The sequence below is a fragment of the Manis javanica genome, chromosome 8 (assembly GCF_040802235.1).
Source record: "Manis javanica isolate MJ-LG chromosome 8, MJ_LKY, whole genome shotgun sequence".
In the NCBI taxonomy this organism is placed as follows: domain Eukaryota; kingdom Metazoa; phylum Chordata; class Mammalia; order Pholidota; family Manidae; genus Manis; species Manis javanica.
Window position 1 is genome coordinate 104,913,344 of NC_133163.1, and position 19,613 is coordinate 104,932,956.

A 19,613-nucleotide genomic window follows, 5' to 3' on the forward strand; every position below is an offset into this window, starting at 1 on the left:
TCCCAATCTTCAAAAGCCAGTTTGAAAAACAAATTGAGTTCAAAGGTCATCTCACTCCTGAAGCCTTCCCAAACATCTCCACACCATATACAATATGCTTCTGTGCCTCCACTTCATTTCTTGTACCAACCTAACTCTCCAAAAGCTTGTTAGCTCATTGACAGCAAGAATTTTGTTTCCCTTGGGGAAGCCTCACAGTGCTTTGCTCATTTAGGCACTAGAGATTTGTTTAATGACTGAAGACACTAGAATCCATCTCATTATTTTATAGACACATTATACTTATTCAAAAAGATATATATAACTCTCAAAAGATAAAAAATAAAGCTAATATTTGAAGATCAAGCAAGTTTCATTTACAGAATGTAAAGCTGATAAACAATGGATATGAAGTTATTTTAAGTTCTGTATAAAGCACACACGTAGAACTTATTGCTTGGTAAGTTTGCCTTTTCATGCCTCTACCTTTACTACAATAATTCTATAATTGTATTAAATATCAGTTTAGTTGGTAAATGGAATAGACAAATGGAAATAAATAAGACATCCAAATTGTTATATATAGGTTCTTATTTCAGAGTGAAATTGGTATTGCTTCTAGCTTCCCAAAGTGAGTAAATAAAAAAGACTAAGGAAAATAATTTTCCTTAAGTTGATCATCTTTACATGTACATTATAATGAAAAGAAATAGGCTAAAATAGGAATTATATCTCCTTAATTGATTTTTAAGGTAGAAATTAAATTTGCTCAAGTCAAACTGATTATATGAAATTTTCAATACGTAAAAGCTACTAAACGTTGCATCTATCTACTTTAAATTTTCTGGAAATTCAAGTACTTTTAAAAACAATTTTTTAAAAATAAAAAGTACTTTATAAATAGTAACATTCCAAGAAACTTATCAAATGATATAAATGCTATTCAATCTATAAATGTTAAAAACTATTATAATAACATGGTGCTATGTAAACCGACCTGGGTCCATATGGAGGGGAATAAGTGTGACCAAAGAAGTGTCTATATATATATCCATCCAACTTCTCAAACACTCCACCATTATCTACTTGATATTCCTTCATGTCTTTAAGATAATCTTTAACATCATTAACAAAGTCAGTGAAGAGCTTCTGATCATGTATAAAGATACCATTTAGGAAAAATGTATTGATGAATTGATCAAGTTCTTTCCAATGATGAAAACTATCCAGTTTTTCTAATAAGTATCTTTCCATTAACTGTCTGAATTCATCTATCCTTACAGGATTAAACACTTTATTATTAAAAAGGTTAATGGATTCTTGTTGAGCACATTCAAATACACCAGAACAAGCCTTTCTGAAGGAATTATAATTTTCACTACAGTCATGCTCAGCACTGCATTTTGGTGAATTCGTGTTTTTTCTAAATTCTTTATAGTGAATTGACTTTTCTTTCCTTCCCTCTCTATGCACAGTAGGGCCTCTACTATTCTGGTTTTGTGTACGTGCTTTATATTGTGGATGTAAATATTCACTAAAAACTGTTGGCTTTTTAGCTGCTCCTCCTTTTGTAGCACCAAATCTTTTATTGCCCTTTTCATCAAAGATATTCTTGGTAATATCTTTGAAATTCCTGAAAGTGGATTTAACTGAATCTGAGAATTTTTTCAGATTTTCTTTCACAGCTTCTTTAGCCTGTTTAATCTTTTCTTTATGATGCCTCACAAACTCCTTGGTAGAATTCTTCATGGCATCAAATGTTTCCTTAACTGAACCCAAAAATGTTTCCTTTGACTTATTTTTAGCTCTGTGGTTTCCTCTGCTCCCTTTCTTTTTCCCATCAGTTTGTTTTCCATTTTGATCTTTTGCTTCAATATACAGTCTTTCCCACAAATCAGAACGTTGCTGTTCAAAGATTAGCTTCTGTTCCAGCTCTGTGAGTCTTTCCCGTAAGATTTCTATTTCCTTTTTTTCAGTCAATATGTTGGGAGAATCTGGGTCACCATATGACTGACGAGAGCTTAACTGCTGGAGTTCCACCCTTAATGCCACAGTTATTAGTCGTTCTCTCTCCAGTTCCTTTCTTAGCATCTTTGCTTCTGCCAGTAGAGTCTCCCTTTGATTAAGGAAGCTGTGTGTTTTCAGCTTTTCTTCTTCCAAATGCTCCTTAAGTTTCTGATTTTCTGTAACTAACTCAGTACTTGTTCCTTTATCTTCCAATATCCTAATCTGTTCTCTTACTTTCCTTAACTCTTCCTGTAATGATGATAAGGCTTTTTCTTCCTTCTCCAGAGATATTCTTAAATACTGATTTTCTGTATTAAGGGTCTTTTTCTGAGTTTCAAAGGATGTCTTCTCTGCTTTGGTAAGGGCCCAACACCTTGCAAGGTTTTCCTTCAATGACTAAATTTTTTGATAGAGAAGGAAAAAAAAGTGCTTTAAAAGCTGAATTTACATCTTTAAGGCAGAACAAATACTCCAAAAAATTTTAGTGTCTATTTCTGCAGACTATCCTTTACGTAGTATTTTGAATGCATAAAAAAATGGAAAATACAAGATTCATATGCAAGAAAACACTCATCAGAGATCTACAAAATAAGAACACAGCATGCTGGAAAAATTTAAAAACAGGAAAAAAAGAGCTTAGTTTATCCCTAATAAGATTTTAAAAATGAGACATGGGGAATTGATTAGTGTTTTCATTATCATATGAAAGCCTTACTGGTTTCTAGGCCCACTTATAAGTCAGGAGAAAAAGAGACGAGACTTCTATCTTTTGACTACAGGACTCCAATCTCCCCTGAAAAGGCTCGTAGAGAGAATTACGGCAGGACCAAAGGCTTCTCTGATCCTTGAGTAAAGGAGATCATTTTTTTTAAAGAGTAAAATTAAAGCTAGAGAGGACATCAAGCTTCAAAAAATTCATTACATTCTTTGAGGGAAAAAAATTTCAATAATCTTAGTCCTATTTGAAAAATCTTAGTCCTATGTAAATTAATATCTCTAGGTTAAGTTCAGATAAGTCATACAAATTCTCCTAGCACTTGTGGACAGACTGAATCTTGGTAACATTTATAACTAATTTCTCCAATTTAAAATCTTTTGAAAGAGACTGTAATAGATTAGCAATGTAACTCTGAAGTCAGCACTCTAACAGAAATAAATCATGTTTCATCATGTTTATAGAATTTTGCTACAGTTCAAGGTAGCATTGAATGATCTGATTTTTCTTTCAACATATGTATTAGTAACAAACTTTCACCAAGACAGCAAGAAACTAAAGCAGTATGTTTAAACAGCTTAATGGTTACGGCATTATCTAGTTAAAATATCTTATGTATAAATCAGCAAAAACTTTTTACCACAGATATTATTGTTATCCCATTTGAATCAGACCAGAAAGAGACCTAATTTACAGAAATAGGCCAAAAAAAAAAAATCTCTCTTTACTGTCTGGTTCATCAATTCTCAGTGAACAACTTAAATTTTAGAATTCATTAAAGTCATTTCATTTGCTCACCCTGTATGAGAAAAAACAAGTTTTGTCTACCCACAGAGGTAGAACAGACTGATGTAGCATTATCTTTAAACACAAAAGCACAAGAGATGACAGTGATTGGCGGGTACATCATTCTGTACCCAGTAAACTCCATAATCTTGAATTAAGTGACTGATTAGCAGATTCTGGCAAGGTCTTCCATGAAGATCTTTAAAATCCAAACCATATTTAAAAGCTAGAGACAAGCTATCTGTAAGAACTGACTCAATAAGGATCTATGCAGGGCAGGTTTCCTAAAAGTCAACATCATCCCATGGAATCAAAAACCATGGTAGTTAAGAAGAAAAAGGTTACTCTTTTTATCCTCTGATCAAGGTAGGGAAAAAACTACACTATTTACAATGAACTTCAGGAGTCCTTCCCTGAAAAAATATAATTCAGATATGAAGGGGATTCTCTCTTCTAAAGAAATACTATAACCCTAAAAGGATACATATCTAAAATATTATAACCCTAAAAGGATACATATCTAAAATGCCATAACCATCTGGGGGAATGGGAGGAAAAAGGAGCAGTTTACTTTTCTATCATGAGTTTACCTATAATCCCTACACCTTTCCTAAAGAACTAGACACGAGCCCAGCTAAAGTTAGGTGACTGAACAGAATGAACAACACAGTCCTGTTGGAGCTAGGTGAGTTTCAGGAAAAGTATTAACATGCTCTCTCTTCCTTCAGAACTAAGAATAATCCATAGAAAAAGGACTGGCTGATTATTTCCCTTGATCAAGGGAAGATCTTACAGAATATACAAACTCTCCTTCTCTTTCTCTCACTGACTGAAAATGTTTTGCTCAGCTCTGTAAGAATGAATGTTAGTAATAATAATGTTTTACATGTATCAATTAAAAATAAAGTTAATTATAATGTAGTGATTAGGAACAATTAACTTTGGGATCAGACAGATGGAATTCAGTTCAGATCTGCCAACTGCTAGCCTTGGAAAAGTTACTTTAGTTTTGTGAATCTCTTTCCTATCTATAAAATGACATTAATGTGCTTAATTTGCAGTGAGAAAGAATAATGTATGTGAGGTACAACAGTGACTAGGACACAGTAAGTACTCAACGAACAATTACCATTATTATTACTGATTTACTAATCTGCACTGTAGTTATCTGAATGGCACAATAACTACTAACAATTATATTTTATAAAACTTGTTAGTACTACATACCTTATAATCTATAAATGACTCTTGTTCCTGTTGACATTGGAGAAGATAATCCTTCATATCATTCAATTCATCTTCATGTATTTTTCTGACTAACTGCTGACGCTTCTGAATCTGAATTGTGCCTAAAAATGAAAATTTTTATTAGGAATATATATAACAAGTATTATAATTACCAACTTTTCAAACACATACTAAAACATTTAATCTGCATATATTCACTATATCTGGATAGGACCATTCTCCTCAAAGTATCAGCATTTCACAGATCTATAGAAATTCTGATTACATAAACAAAGAATAAAAAGTAAAATCTCAGAGTCATTCATAGAATGGTGGTGGATGGATGTTCATCTTAATATAAAGTGTCAGGCCAAATAGGTTAATATGTTTTTATTTTATTTAGCATACACCCAGAGACATGTAAGTAGTTCACTATCCTTCTGACAGAACAAGCCAGCCCACATTACCCTAACAAAGAACAATTTATGTAGTGTTTTATCTTACTATATTGAAGGCACTCAAGTTTGTTGTTTATGAGGAAATATTTAAGGTATATGAAATGTTGCATTCCCCCATTGCACAGAGAAAGAAACAACCATTTACAGGAGTCTATTTACAGGTCAAAAGTCAATGAGGAAAAATAAAACTATTTTTTTTCTCACTGTATTTTGCCTAAGTGATCTAACACAAGCCCAAAAAGGATGGCAAGAAAAATAACTGGCTAACTTTGATTACCACCATTCCAAAGCCAAATCTTTTAAGAATCCTGCATTGGTCAGGTCTATATTGGAGTACCACCATCCTTATCCCAGCATGATAAAAGGCATGTTAAACCAAATAGTATTCCCTGGATTTCCACCCTACAAATCAAAATGTTAGAATCTGCCAAGACATGCAATTCACATGCTGCTACATGCTTCATGCATGAGAAAAAAACCAACACAAAATAAAAAATAAGGCAAAATGCATTTGGCAACCTTAACATTACATGTATGTACTGAGTGGTGGAACTTTACTATGTAAAGACATCACAGGATTTTATAATGGAAGGATGTAATGACAGTTTACTAGTTCTTCCCTTACTGCTAAAAAAAAATCAATTTTTAATTTCTACAATACATCTTGAAAAACACAAAAGAGAAAACTTCTGCCAAATAACAGACAACTGTTACCAGTTGACAGCTATGATATTGTTACAATTCACTTCCTATCTTTAAATTTTCCTATTTATAATAGCACAGCAAATTTCTTTCAATATTACTCAAAATTTTCAATATTACTCAGATTTTTTAAAAAGTTGAAATAAATTCATCTGTAGTTCCCAGAGAAACAGAAAACCTCTAACTTTCATTTCAAACTGCTAATAGGATATATTCCTTTACCCGCTGGAAAATAATCTAAAACTATATATTGAGATCTGAATTCACAGTACTATTATGTAGCATATGTTTGATGACATTTTAACATGAGCTCTATCAATCTCACTATTGGGTTTTTTCTCTCCCTACATCATCAGCTGCCTAACTACAAAGCATTACTGCCCAAGGCGTAGTTTTTGGCCTTCTATTCATGTCTACAAATCTGCCTATCTTAATCACATCAACCCATTGTCGGTTTTCACCACTGTAAGACTGCTCTAAGACTTTTCTCCTAGAGGTAAGGTCCCAATCTCACCAGAACTTCCAGCCAACACATCCTTCTGCCTATTGGACACAATCTGGGGGAGTCTTCATAAAAAAGAATCATATTTAAACACCTGCCCTAAACTATTGTAGAACAAAGTTCAGTAAAAACTAAACTGTACTAAGCATTAAACCATCTATTTACCATCTAGCAACACCCATAACTCCAAAGGTAAAGCAGCTAACACATTTCCTAGAATTTAAAAAATTAACCACTAATATCTCAAGTATCCTGGGCTCCAAATATTATTTTCCATTACTACTTCAGTGTTCTGTATTTCACAAACTTTCTCTCCATCACTACTACCACTATAATTGTCAAGACCCTGAACACTGGATATTAGGATTGCAAAACCTCCGGCTGATTGTTCTAATTTTTTCTATACCATTCCTTCTGCCACTTTTCCTCTTATATTACTACTGTTAGCTCACTCCATAAATCAGACTCTACTACGCAGGTTCCAAGATGTTTTACAACGTAACAGCATCTCACATGTTCCAACATATATTTCATTGTTTCTAAATACTAAGAATAACTTCTGCTACTGTCCAGTCAGTCTTCTCACTGTTCCCAAACCCATCAAGTTTACTTTGAGGTTTTCAGCTTCTCCACTGCTGGGATGCTCTGCTTTCATTCTGCTAAGCATAAGCATAACAACACCAGACTCATCACATCCTACCACCTCCAGGATGACTCAGTAAGCACAGCTTCTGAACTGCAATACTTATCTGTGCTATGTAACTTAGCATCTAGTTGTATTTTCTCATATTGTCTGTTGAAGAGCAGGGCAGTCTGTCAATACTTAAAAAGCAATTCTATCATAAAACCTCATCAACTGAATTCCACTGATGATTTAGAATATGGATAGTCTACAAGTAAAAAGTGAAGAAGATAAAGGAGCTTCATACGTGAAGACTTTTTTTAAACCTTTTTAAGCATCTTTAGAACCTGCAGTAGTACTACACAGTCCTGCTAATTTTCTCTTCCTTCCAGGACAGATCTGACATTCCAAATTTATATGGAGCCAAGGCTGGTCAATGTTCTGAATGATTTACTTAATAGTATGTTTTTGTTAAATGATTGTAAAGCAAAAGACTGATTATGGAGTACAACGACTGACTTCATGATACACTGGAAATTCAAACTGGCTCCGAAATCAACTCAAAAGAGTTCACTAAAGTGTTGCAGTCAGTGCCAGAATTAAGAAAAAAAATGTGATATCCTTTAAACAGTGACTTGAGAAGCTAACAGTCATTCAAGTAAGTTTTTGTATGTTCACTGAACTTGAACCTCATTACCACATAGACCTATTTCAGACGCAGGTTTTTCATATTCTGAAAAGATAACTTGAAAAGGTATATGTAAATGTCGTATTAAACATAATCCATTAAAAGTACATTTTACAAGTAACTAAAATCCTAAATAAAAAGGCAGTAATTTCTCAGTTTTGAAAGCACTTCTCTCTAAATTTATCTTCCTCTAAGTACTTAAAGATCATGCAATTGGTGGGGTTTCAATGCACTTTGGACTGACATTAAACCACGACCCAATTAATTTTTTTAGTAAGAAAAAAGATTAAGAGAAGACCTTCTCCTTTGTTACCTTCATGTTTACCTGTGGGGAAAAAAACCATGCTCAAAAAACATATTTATACATTTGCTCCAACTAGCTAATAAATGTTAAATACATATTTCAAGTCACATCTCATTAGAACAAACTTCAAGAAGGATATGAAGTACAGTATCTCAGTATTAAATTCAAGTAGGCATCCACCAGGAGTCTAGATACTTATTTTTATTAATATAAAGTTAAATATAAGAAGAAACCCATTTTACTGACTCTGACTTTAAACAAGTATATTGTTTATTCTAATATTATACTATGTTGAGTAATGTATCCTTCCCACAAATAAACACAGGGTACACATATTCTTTAATGTTTGTATGAGGAACACATTGTTGGAAGGAATGAACAAAACTGGAATATTCAGAAAATTAAACCATGGATTATGCAGGCAAAATACCTAAAGGTAGTTAATATGGGGCAAACTGAACTCTGTGAAATTGACTGGATTTAAACATTTGTTTAAATTTTCCCCCCAAATTCTAATACAGCTAAGAGTGTGAATGTTCAGTTCTCAGATATTCTCATCTTTGTACAAATACACATGTTAAACAAAACTCAATGGTTAGACTCCCAAATGAAAAATAACACCACATGGAATCCTTCTTCTTTTAACCCAAGAGACTTTTAACGTCTTTGCATTAAGGAGATATAGTCAATGTACAGAAACACTAACAAGGATAACAGTGACCAAAGTAGAACACTGAACTATAAAACAAATGAATTTTCAATGCACGTGAGCCACAGAACAGTAACAAATGTCACAAAATATAATGCTTACATGAAACGTGAAGGTAGCAGTAATGAGGATTAATTATTGTGACATTTCAAATGCAACTACTTCAACTGGGATTTAAATAATCGTAATAAAAATCACAGTTAAAACTAGTTTAATTGTGATTCTAAATTAAAATGATTTGCCTCATGGTAATTTCAGAGTTTTAATCTTCTAATCTTTAAAAAAACACATAAATAGATATGCTATTAAACCTTACAGTTCTTAAGTAAATACTTCCTAATTTTAATGAAAACAGTTTTGTGAGATAGGAAGCAATATCCCCATTTTCCTCATGAGAAAACTGAGGCTCAAAGAGGTTGCAAGCTTTCCAAAGTCATATACTTAATGGTAACACTGAAAATGGATCCTAGAATTCCTCACCCTAATGCCTCTCCATTGGCCCATCAGTTTATGTATAACAAATTTTAAAATACTTACCATAAAAATGTCCAAATCCCATGCTGATTGCAATCACCAAAGCAAGTATAACACATTTATTGAGACCACTACTGAACTGACGTTTACACAACTCCTTAGAGGGTTCAATTTCTTCAGTGAGTAACTGTTCTTCAGATTCTGAACTAGAAACGGTCTTCTTCCTACCACGGCGTCGTCTAAAGGTAGGACTGGGCTGATGACTAGTTTCATCACTACTTGATTCATCGTCGCTAGGCTGAGATGAAAATACTATTTAAAGAAAAATGTAGATAAATATTAAACATTTTGAAAAGCTTTGCTAGTAAATATGATTTAGAATAATCACCACCCCTACATGCCTTTTTATGTAAGACAGCCAAAAAACAAAAAACACTACCAAGACTCAAGTTTTCAAGTTTATCAACACAAAGCCAAAACATAAAGGATTTCAACTGTGATACACAAGAATCTGTTGACCATATTCTGTGCTTTTGAGGGTCCATCTATTTTCTTAAAAAACTTTTCTTATAGTTACACCATTAGAATGAACATTCTCATAGCCTGTTCAATTTTGCTATTAGAGCCATAAGCAAATACTATTCCTTGAAGAAAGAAACCCGTCTCTCTATTCATTCAATTTCAAATAGAGGTAATTTAAGCTCAACTATTTAAAGAACACAGGGAAGTATACAAGGAGTTCCTGTGACTTAACAAAATACAGTAACTACCAAGTTTCCTTAGATGTATCTGGACCCTACTTTCATTTCCATTCCATGAGTCCACAATCAAGGTTCAAAGCACTATCATTTAACACAGGTTTCCAGAAGTCAGATGAGTCCTTCCCTTCGACTGCCACTCTTACTAGAAGGTTATTAATTTTACCCTCTAGTAAATATGTCAGCATGAGGAAGTGACACAACAGCTATCTCCGATATTAAGGACTAGTCTGGCGCTGCACCTTTATGAAAAGAATAGTAAAGAACAACAAATTGAAAAAAAAAATTCCACAAGAAATCTCAAGTCTTGGATATTTCCACTGAAGAAAACCAATTTCAATTTTCTATATATAATTTGTTAACACTGTTTCATGTGTCAATGACCTGTACCTTGACACAGATGATTAGATGACTCAGTACCAATTTCCACAGGCCAGTTAGAAGGGGAAAAAACAAACAAAAACACACTAAAAGTAAGGATAAACTGTCAACTTGAATTTGCTACAAAGAGCTCCAAACAACATTCATGCTTCAAAAAAGCAAAACAGTTCTTCAGAACACAGGATATCCATGCCACAGGAAAGCTGGTTACTTAGATCAGGCAATACGTTTTCAAGCTGGATCACACTGGATTCAGTTAACTTTCACACTGTATCAACAAACGCAAAGACAAAAGGCACTACTGAATGAATATTTCTAATATTTAGTGATACAGATGCACTGAGATCTTTTGTTCATGACCCTTATGCCCATCATGTTTATCTGGTTATTCTCGATCACTAGTTTTTCCAAGATGCCGTCGCCTCAGCAGTGAGGTTACATTTCTTGGACAAAGAGAAAGAAAGGAAGACTTAAACAAAGCATTACATAATACAAAGGCATTCATGACCATAGTTGGGAGTATTTAACTCAGATTTTCTGACAGTATTAAGATGGGTAAGTGTAAAAAATCATTTCTCAAAATTCTTTAAATAAATTTAATTCTAAATTAATATATTGCCTTCATTATAACAAATCGGCCTAACCCATATTAATAAATTCACATTCTTACCTAATGCTTCCATCTTTTTTAACCCATATATATGATAATTTTGATTTTTAAACTTCCTTTAAAGCTTTATTTGGCCTATAATCCAAGATGCAGGCAATGCAAAGGCATGCAATAAGCTTAGCCAGCTTTATTACATCAATTTTAAACACCTGTTTAGAGTATCACAGATGACAACAGATATCTTTAAAGCACTAAGTAAATAGTAAATGTGACTAGGCACATTCAGCTCTAGAAAAGCTGATCAGATTTAGTCACACCACCTTGGAAAGCGAGTTGGCTAGGAACATGGTGTTTCAGTTGATCATCCCATCCCCTTATGCATTCAGGAATCTTCCACAGCTTCTCCCACCACCTTTCTTTTGTGAATAAACAGGAAAAAAGATGTATAAAGCTTTATTATAAAGAATAAAAAGGAAAAGAGAATTGAAAATATTTATTTTAATTATCACTTAACATTGTTATTTGTGCTCCATCAAGATCTAACAATCATGCCTTTTTAAAAAACATATATAGCACACAAATTTTCTCCAACTTCCAACTTTGCTTTATTGAGGGAGGAGAGGGTCTTATGGAGGCAGTGCATAGTGTTCCTAAATCAACAAAAAGTATATTGTTACAAGAATCCAATTTGTAAGAAGAAACTAAAGTTGAAATCCTATAAGATGGAGAAATGGAGAGGAAAATGCAGAATAACTAAGCAGAAGAATCTGGGAAATTAACAAACCATGAAAAATATGGGGTAAGAGAAAGAGAACAAAAACTCTTGGCAATTGATCTATGTATAGTATTTTCAACACAGTCCAAAATGTCATTTTTGATTATTTTTAAACATTTTCTTTATTGAAGTAATTAATTCCTTTGAGAGGAATAGCAATGGATAAAATTACACCTAAGGAAATATTTTTCGCAACTGAATCTGTAAAATTCCTAAGAAATCCAAGTTCAAAAAGGAGATAAATAAAGTTTTGTAGCATCAATTTCTTAAATGTCTGCTTGGACCCTTCTGCAATACTCCTGGATCAATCTTACTACCATTCCTGGTCCATGAATATTCGCAAATAAAACCAGCACCTCTTGTCTTTAATTAAAAAACAAACAGAAGGAAGAAGACTACTTGAATACAGCACAAATACTTGATTTAAATAAAATCTGGTGAACAAAAAGGATTCTAAGATGAATTACATTAGCCCCTTCATAAACAAAGGTGTAATGTACACTATTCTGGCAGAGGCTCAAGTTTCTCTACAACCACTAAGAATGCCAGAAGAGTATTTAACTACTTGAATAGAGTGTTTTCAAACTTTTGTTTACAGGCAAACTACTGACATACTAAAGGAAAATAACTCATCACTAAATGAGATAGCTAAAAATCTCTTTTTGACATTTTATTAGCTTAAACTGCAATAACAAATATTCCATTGTCTGATTCCAGCAAATGTAAAAAAAGAAAGATGAAATCTAAAAAGATGATTGAAATAGATACTCCATGTTCCCATTTTTCTATCACATTAGGAAATTTTTGGAATCAGGAGTGTTACTGGGTGTCTTTCTCATAAATCATCCTTAGGTTACAATTACAGATTAGTAAGTGTGGGTTAATAACAGGTTTGTTTCTTATATTTTCTCTATGTCTAACTATTTACATAGTAACTCTATGTCTAAATATTCACATCTACCTTAAGACATGTTATATAAAGCCCTAAACTGAGCCAAAAATTATAGAAAGGAAACTAGCTCAGTAACTCGTATTTTAACCTCCAAATGATTCTGTCTGAACAACAGGCATTAACTGTATTAACAATGTGACTTAGGAGAGGCACATTTTCAAACTCAACATAAAATGAAAGATGCAAATATCAGGGGCTTTGGGATGCTGCTGTATTGCCTGCTCCTTGAACCCTATTTGGGACATGGTAGCACTCAATGTTTATTGAATGACTAATAATTTAAAGAATCTGAAAGAGTTCAGTAAGTTTCCTTCACCATTTCTGTAACACAAAATTTGTATCACTGTAAGTAAAAAAATCTTAACTTTCTTCTGCTTCTAGATGAATGGTTCAGTATCCCACTCAATGATAAAAAATGTTAAATGCATTCTGGAGTCTTTGAGACATTAACAAACCTCCTTGAAAAAAATTTTTTTGTCTTTTACTTAATGACAGTAGATGGTATTTATTATTATAGCAGAGGACTACTGCACTCTAGGCCCTAGAGTATAGGAAAACACTAGATACAGTAAATTCTACAAAAAATTTTCTTGAGTTTTATCCCAATACATTGAGATTTAGGGTTAGAAAACAAGCAAGCCATCATATAAAATGTGGTCATAGAAGACCTTAAGTCTCCTATCAGTGTATTCCTTAGGTAGTTCTTACCAGTTTCTGGCTGACAGAATGTATAATGGCTGCTAGAAGAAGAGCCCATGTTAAAGTCTTCTGGACTCTGTGCTTCTTTAACAATTATAGCTTCTTCTTGATTTCCAGTTTCTTCTAGCTTAGGTGGCTCAAGGGTAACAATATCAGAATCATCACTGACAGTTCCAAAATAGACATTGTCTTCAAGTGACTTTTCTTCCTCTCCCTATGGAATAATTTTATAGACAATCAATTCAACAATTATTTAAGGACCTTATATTTCTTACACAATTCAAAGTGTATAATGGTGCTTAGTAGTATGGTAATTTCAGTTTAAAATAAAAGATAGTAGTCCTACCCAATAGAAAAGGATTACTCAATAGTGTACTCATCTTTCAGTCTGAAAACACGTTGGTGTTTTCTCTTGGTGATTCTCTCTCCAAATGAGATCAAAATGCAGCCTAATTCTCATGGGCTGCAAAAGCTGAGAAGGCCACTTTAATAAGCAATGACCACAGAAAAGAGAGGATTCATTTCTCACCAGTTCCATGGGTTTATTTGAGTGTAACTCGGTAGTCAGAAGATAAAAGGGCTGAATTTCCATTAGGTGTTAAATAAACTTGAACAGCTGTGCCACGTAAAGATTATTTAAAATGTCTAGTTTTGTCAAGATATCAAGTAAAATGCCAAAGGAAACTGCCAAGGGATAATTTGTTCTCAAATTTAAAAATCTTATTTTAGATATGAATCATAATAGCTTAATTTCTTAAAAATTCAAGAATGCAAAGAAAGTTATGTTAAGGAATAAATGAACAGGTCTTTAACACGTTACTAAAAGATTACTTTTCTAAATTAAAAGACACTGAAAAGTTGTTTGTAATTCAAACAGGAATAAAATGCACAACTAGAAATAGAAGTGTTAGGCAGGAACATAGATATGAGCGGGGTGGAAAGAGAATAAGGCCAGGAAAAGAACCACTAAAAAAAGACCCAGAGTTAATCAGTTAAAGCTCAAAAAGCCAGGAGCAACTTGGGCTGGAATGTTTGAATATTCCCCAGATAAAGGAGGGTACCTCCTAAACATAGCCTTTGTCTTTACTGTGTTAATCATGCAGGCCTAGAGTATTTTTTAACTTCACCTATATGCTGTTTTTTTTCCTCCATCGGCCCTAATCAAGTAGTTTGAAACCTAGGCAACTAATTTAGCATGCAGGCCCAGCCATAAACAACACAGTAAAAGGCAGGCAAGTTAAGAAGTAAGATTCTTAACTTACTCTTTAGCAAACAGACAATAACTCAGCCCACCTTGGGGGCTGGGCAGGCAGTCCTGTTTGATATGCTCCCATATCGATGCCAGTTATGCCAGGGAGAAATCAGAGCAGGAAGTTCCTTGTGTTAATTTTAAATATTCAGAAACCACTTAACAAGTCCGCACCCCCAGCCCTTAGTCACATTCCTGAAGAATTCTTAAAAGGGGGACCCCAACCTTTTGGGGTGCTCCTCTCTGAGGACACCCACACTTTCTAAGAGCGTAACCTTTTAACTTTAAACTCTCTTTTCAACCTTTCAGGGTGTTCCTCTCTCTCTGAGGTTGCCTGAACTTTTTCTCTAAGTATCTTTAAATAAAATTTACTCTGCTTTACTACTGTGTCTCTGCCCTTCAATTCTTTGTTGCAGCGGGGACAAGAACCGAGGAAAATACACAATGCTGCCCCAACAGAAGCTTTAATTAGTGTTCTCTAAGGAACGTTATTTATCACATATCTACAGAGTAAAACTCAAATTTACCTCAAATGCTGACTTTGCTCCCTCGGAAGACAGATAAGCAGTTTGTCCCATGAACAATGTGCCATTTTGGCTGCTCTCTGAAATAAGGAAAAAGTCAACTCAGTTACACTTACTCATTTTTTTGTAGTCTACATATATTATCTGTATAAATAAAATCTATTCCTAATTTTCTAAAGTAGATTTAATCAAATGTCATATATAATTGTTCAGTCACTCTACTGTTAATGAAAAAATCTCTATTTCAAATATAATTATTTGAAATTGTCAAAGAACAATTTTAGATACAGACCAGAACTCACTTAAGATCTACCAAAAAAATACAATCTCTAAGTAAACATAATCTGTACCAACACCAAAGTACTTAATCCAAGGTGTTTGTAAAAACTTATTGATATGGAAATCAATCCTCACTTACCTGATAGCACATTGCCTGAATTATTCAAAATCCTAAAGGTTATCATTATCTAATGACTGTCAATGCCTGGTAACCCAAGAATCAAAACTATAGCTTCAAATTATAAATTCTTTACAGTAAAATATAGACTATAAAAATCAAGGACTCAAAAGAACACCGAAAAACAAGAGGTCACTAGAGTGATATATTTTATAAGAAATTCCTCAAAAAAATGTATAAAAAATAAATAAAGTTCACAATATATTTTTAATGAAAAAGGCTATAAAATTTTAACCAAAGTTAAAAAATTAGAATATATAATAAACATACAAATTTTAGCATAGCAAACATTAATAGCAGTTATCTCCAAATGAAAAGAATTTTAAGTGATTTAAAAATTTTTAATCATTTCTTTCCCATCATGAATATGTATTTCTCATGTAATTTAATCCCCCTAAAAAATGTAAGAAGAAAAACCAAAACACTGTTTTGAGGTGTTATATAGCCCCTAACAGAGTACTGATTTGGAGATAAGACTCCTCAACAAAGGTGGAGTTGTGTTCAAGGACCTCTGAAGAAGTATGAAAACTTGTTTTACTTATGTGAGTATACACATTTCTTGGGAGAAATCACCCATGCTTTCAGATTTTCAGAGACCTCTGACTCTTGAGAGGTGAAAATCACTTTTCAAATGAGAAGAGTAATTATTTTGCACATGGGCTAAAAACAAGATTAACAGGTATAATGTATTTTATTTCTAGCCTTGACACATCTACCTTATTCTCCTCAGGGAGAAATGTTCTATTTACATCTTAATGTAATTTTTTTTTTAAGTTTTAGAAGTAATTTAAGTATGAGATAAGAGTATGCATTAATTATTTGGGCATTGTATTTCTCTATATAATTAATGTGGGCATCAAATCCCTCAGGAAGTATATATAAAACTGAGGCAATACAGTAGTTAAATACCACTTACTATCTCTAACCAAGGCACTCTTGAAGAGTGATAACTCGAAGAGTTTAGTAAATACATTGTGATTATAATTTTATATATCACTAGTTTTAATCAGAATTAATAATATTTAGTTAGTGGTTACACTTGTAGTATCAGAGTCATATGGAAGCCCAAATATATACTACAGCCATAAATAAACAATCTGCAGGTTGGTGCCACTGAGTTCTGCAGGCCTGCCAAACCAATCCAGACTAAAATCCTAGTGCTTTGGTGACTTGATCATTTAGACTATCCAAAAGGCTGCCCACCTAGAAAAAAGGCAAGATTCATAATGTCATTCACATATGCTCTTAAAAAAGAAAAAAAAAAATCAGACTTTTTAACATCTTACCTCCCTGCTCTAACTGCAATACTTGAAGCTCCTCTTGCTCTAAAGAAGAACATTCTGGGGTGAGCTCACAGCTATCACTGGCTGTACCATGCTCAGAATTCACCATCTCTATATCAGATCCCTAGGGAAGAAGTGATCATCAGTTATGTATGCCCCCTGTTCAAAGCTGGATTTGACTACATGTAGATGCTTCCATTATTGAAAGTCCCAGATACTGGCATACTCTAAAGGGAACAGTATCAGTTGAGCACCTTGTATTCAATTTAGTCTGTAAAGGCCTATGGCAGGGATATAGCAGAATGGTGTCACAGGTTTAAATTCTAAGAGAAGTCAGCCCAAAAGTCAAAGCTCTAATACTTTATTTTATACGCCCAAGCAATGAATTTTAATATGAGAGGATAAAACTTTCTACAGTTAGTTATTTCTATTTATTCACTCTTACTCAACATTTCAGGAACTACTCTAGCTAAAGTGCAATATAAAAAATTTCAAATTCAAAATTCAAATTTACAGCCTTTTCACAGAAACAGCCACATGCAAATAACTACTTATTATGGCAATGTGTAACTAAAAAAGTTTAAAGACAAGGATTAAAATGAACCTTATTAGATTAATGGAACAAACATAAAATTTTAGACTATTCTTCATTCTTCCAAGGTTGTCCCTTCCTATTTGGATGTCAAGGCTGCCTTTTCTTTAATAAAACAGTGGCTCTTTAGAGTTACTTTTTTTCCCTCAGACCTCTTAATTAGCATAATAAAGTTAACCACTAAGTTGATTCTGCCTGTCCCCATACTCCTCTCTCAATTATTCCTATAGTTTACTGATCCATGAAATTGAAACGTTGGAATTCTCCTGACATATAACTCAAAGCAAAAAAAATTAAAAGAATTTATTAAAGGAGTGGGTATTGAGTTGAGTCCTAACAAGAATTCTGAATAGAAGACTGAGTTGCCTAAAGTGGCAGGAGAAGGGTAGAAACAGAGTCAAGGACTCAGGGTTCTGGCGTAAATCAGAGTAGCAGTAATGGGAAAACAAAACACATGTGAGAGATATTAGCAAGAAAGAGTAGAACTTGGTAACTGGATATAGAGGGGAAAGGGACAAAAGTATAAATAAGATCTGCTTTGTGACAAAACACCTCTAGAACAGAATATACTAATGACACACTTGGCAAGTGTCAGGTCTGCCGTCTTGCTTCCCACTAGACTCAGAAGTAAGACTCCCACAGCTGCCTTGCTCCTGGTCTGTTAATTATTCTTGAAGGAAAAGTTACTGCAATGGGAGTTATCTAAGCTTTGTAGAAAACAGGCTAAAAAAAAGCAAAAAGAAATTACCCCAATCTTTTTTTGTTAATATTGTTTTCCAGAGGCTATGACAAACCAATTGTCTAGGCCTTATATTATCAAAGTAATTATAAAAAACACCTTTAAAATTGTTGTTAATGAAGGAAAAAAAGAAAGTGAGGCTTAAAAGATCCTAAAAGCAAACAGGAAAACTGTAAGTCTATTAAAGCTATAGATGATTTTTATCTTATTTCTTATATTCATCAGTATTTTGTCACTTTTCTATCATGAACATATATTAACAGTATGAGAAAATAAATATTATGACCTAGTTATGTAACATCATACTTCTTTCTACCATACAGTTCATTTTGTTAGAGTTCTAGCCATAGTCCTTTTCTGTCAAGTTCTGCTAATAACATACCTTAGGTGGCACATAATTCTCCATGCTTCTTTCTGGTCTGTTTAAATGCAGACTCTGATATTTTCTTTTTTTTTCTAATTAAGGTATCACTGATATATAATCTTATGAAAGTTTCACATGAGCAACATTGTGGATTCAACATTCACCCATATTATCAAGTGCCCCCCAACCCCACTGCAGTCACTGTCCATCAGTGTAGTAAGATGCTATAGAGACTCTGATATTTTCTAGTTATATAATCTTAGCCAAATCTTAGCCAAATTACTTAACCTCTCAAAACTTTAGTTTTCTCAACTATGAATGACAATGCAAATAATCTATACCACTGAGGGGAGACTTGTTTAAAACTTCACGAGAATGTAGGTAAAGCACAGAGCCTGACCAATAATAAACCCTCAATAAATATTAGCTTAATGTCTCAAAGCTGAGGAAAGCCATGTACAATAATGTAGAAGCTGCTAGCTTGCGACAAGTTTTCAATAATGAAGTTTAATGTGGGTGGAAAAATATTCAAGTTTACAGACAATGGAACCTTATGCCTAAATGTAGAAAAATACTGGCCTTTCAAGAACTGAGTGTACATCACTGCTAACACTGTAATGTTACAAACTGCCTTATAAAAAGTATTAAATAGTATACCTCATGATTGATGACAGTCCAACCACAAGATGAATCACTGTCACTGGAATTTTCAGACATTTTTCAGATCTACAAACACAAAAACATATTGATACGTGAGATACATCTAAGAGCCTATATGTGATGCGAGTATGAAAAGTGGCTTACTGCCTTCCAAGTGAAACTGAGACAGCCCACCCAGAGTTGCCATACAGGGCATGACTGCATACATGTATGAATAAATACAACCAACTTTTATGACAAAGAGATCCTCCTGAGCTAACACTGTCTAGACAGTCATATCGCTGGAATGAAAAAAAAAAACAAGGTCTGAAAGAAAACACAGGATTTGGCCACGCAGAACTGAGGGGGAAGAATGCAATTTGACTGCACGAGGGAATCAAAGGTTGAGAGAATGGTG

The 19,613-nt window shown here is 33.6% G+C and overlaps 1 protein-coding gene and 1 long non-coding RNA gene across 5 annotated transcripts in view; one reads left to right on the forward strand and one right to left on the reverse strand.

Annotated features, from left to right (window-relative positions):
* The window catches only part of CCPG1 (cell cycle progression 1), a 105,553-nt gene that overhangs the window by 68,101 nt on the left and 17,839 nt on the right, over positions 1 to 19,613 (reverse strand). For 2 of the 4 annotated variants that reach the window (XM_037020983.2, XM_037020981.2), the window contains exons 2-10: positions 19,214 to 19,282; positions 16,865 to 16,985; positions 15,125 to 15,201; positions 13,358 to 13,562; positions 11,243 to 11,338; positions 9,237 to 9,485; positions 8,000 to 8,011; positions 4,715 to 4,836; positions 977 to 2,382 (exon numbers count right to left, since the gene is read on the reverse strand). In XM_037020983.2, coding sequence (XP_036876878.2) covers positions 977 to 2,382; positions 4,715 to 4,836; positions 8,000 to 8,011; positions 9,237 to 9,485; positions 11,243 to 11,338; positions 13,358 to 13,562; positions 15,125 to 15,201; positions 16,865 to 16,985; positions 19,214 to 19,273 — 2,348 coding nt within the window. In that variant the 5' untranslated portion in view covers positions 19,274 to 19,282. The remainder of the gene's footprint in view (positions 1 to 976; positions 2,383 to 4,714; positions 4,837 to 7,999; positions 8,012 to 9,236; positions 9,486 to 11,242; positions 11,339 to 13,357; positions 13,563 to 15,124; positions 15,202 to 16,864; positions 16,986 to 19,213; positions 19,283 to 19,613) is intronic. The other 2 variants (XM_037020982.2, XM_037020980.2) reach the window with 2 other exon arrangements.
* LOC140843164 (uncharacterized) lies at positions 2,391 to 7,853 on the forward strand. The gene is made up of 2 exons (XR_012120701.1): positions 2,391 to 4,593; positions 7,391 to 7,853. It is a non-coding gene; the product is annotated as an uncharacterized lncRNA (long non-coding RNA).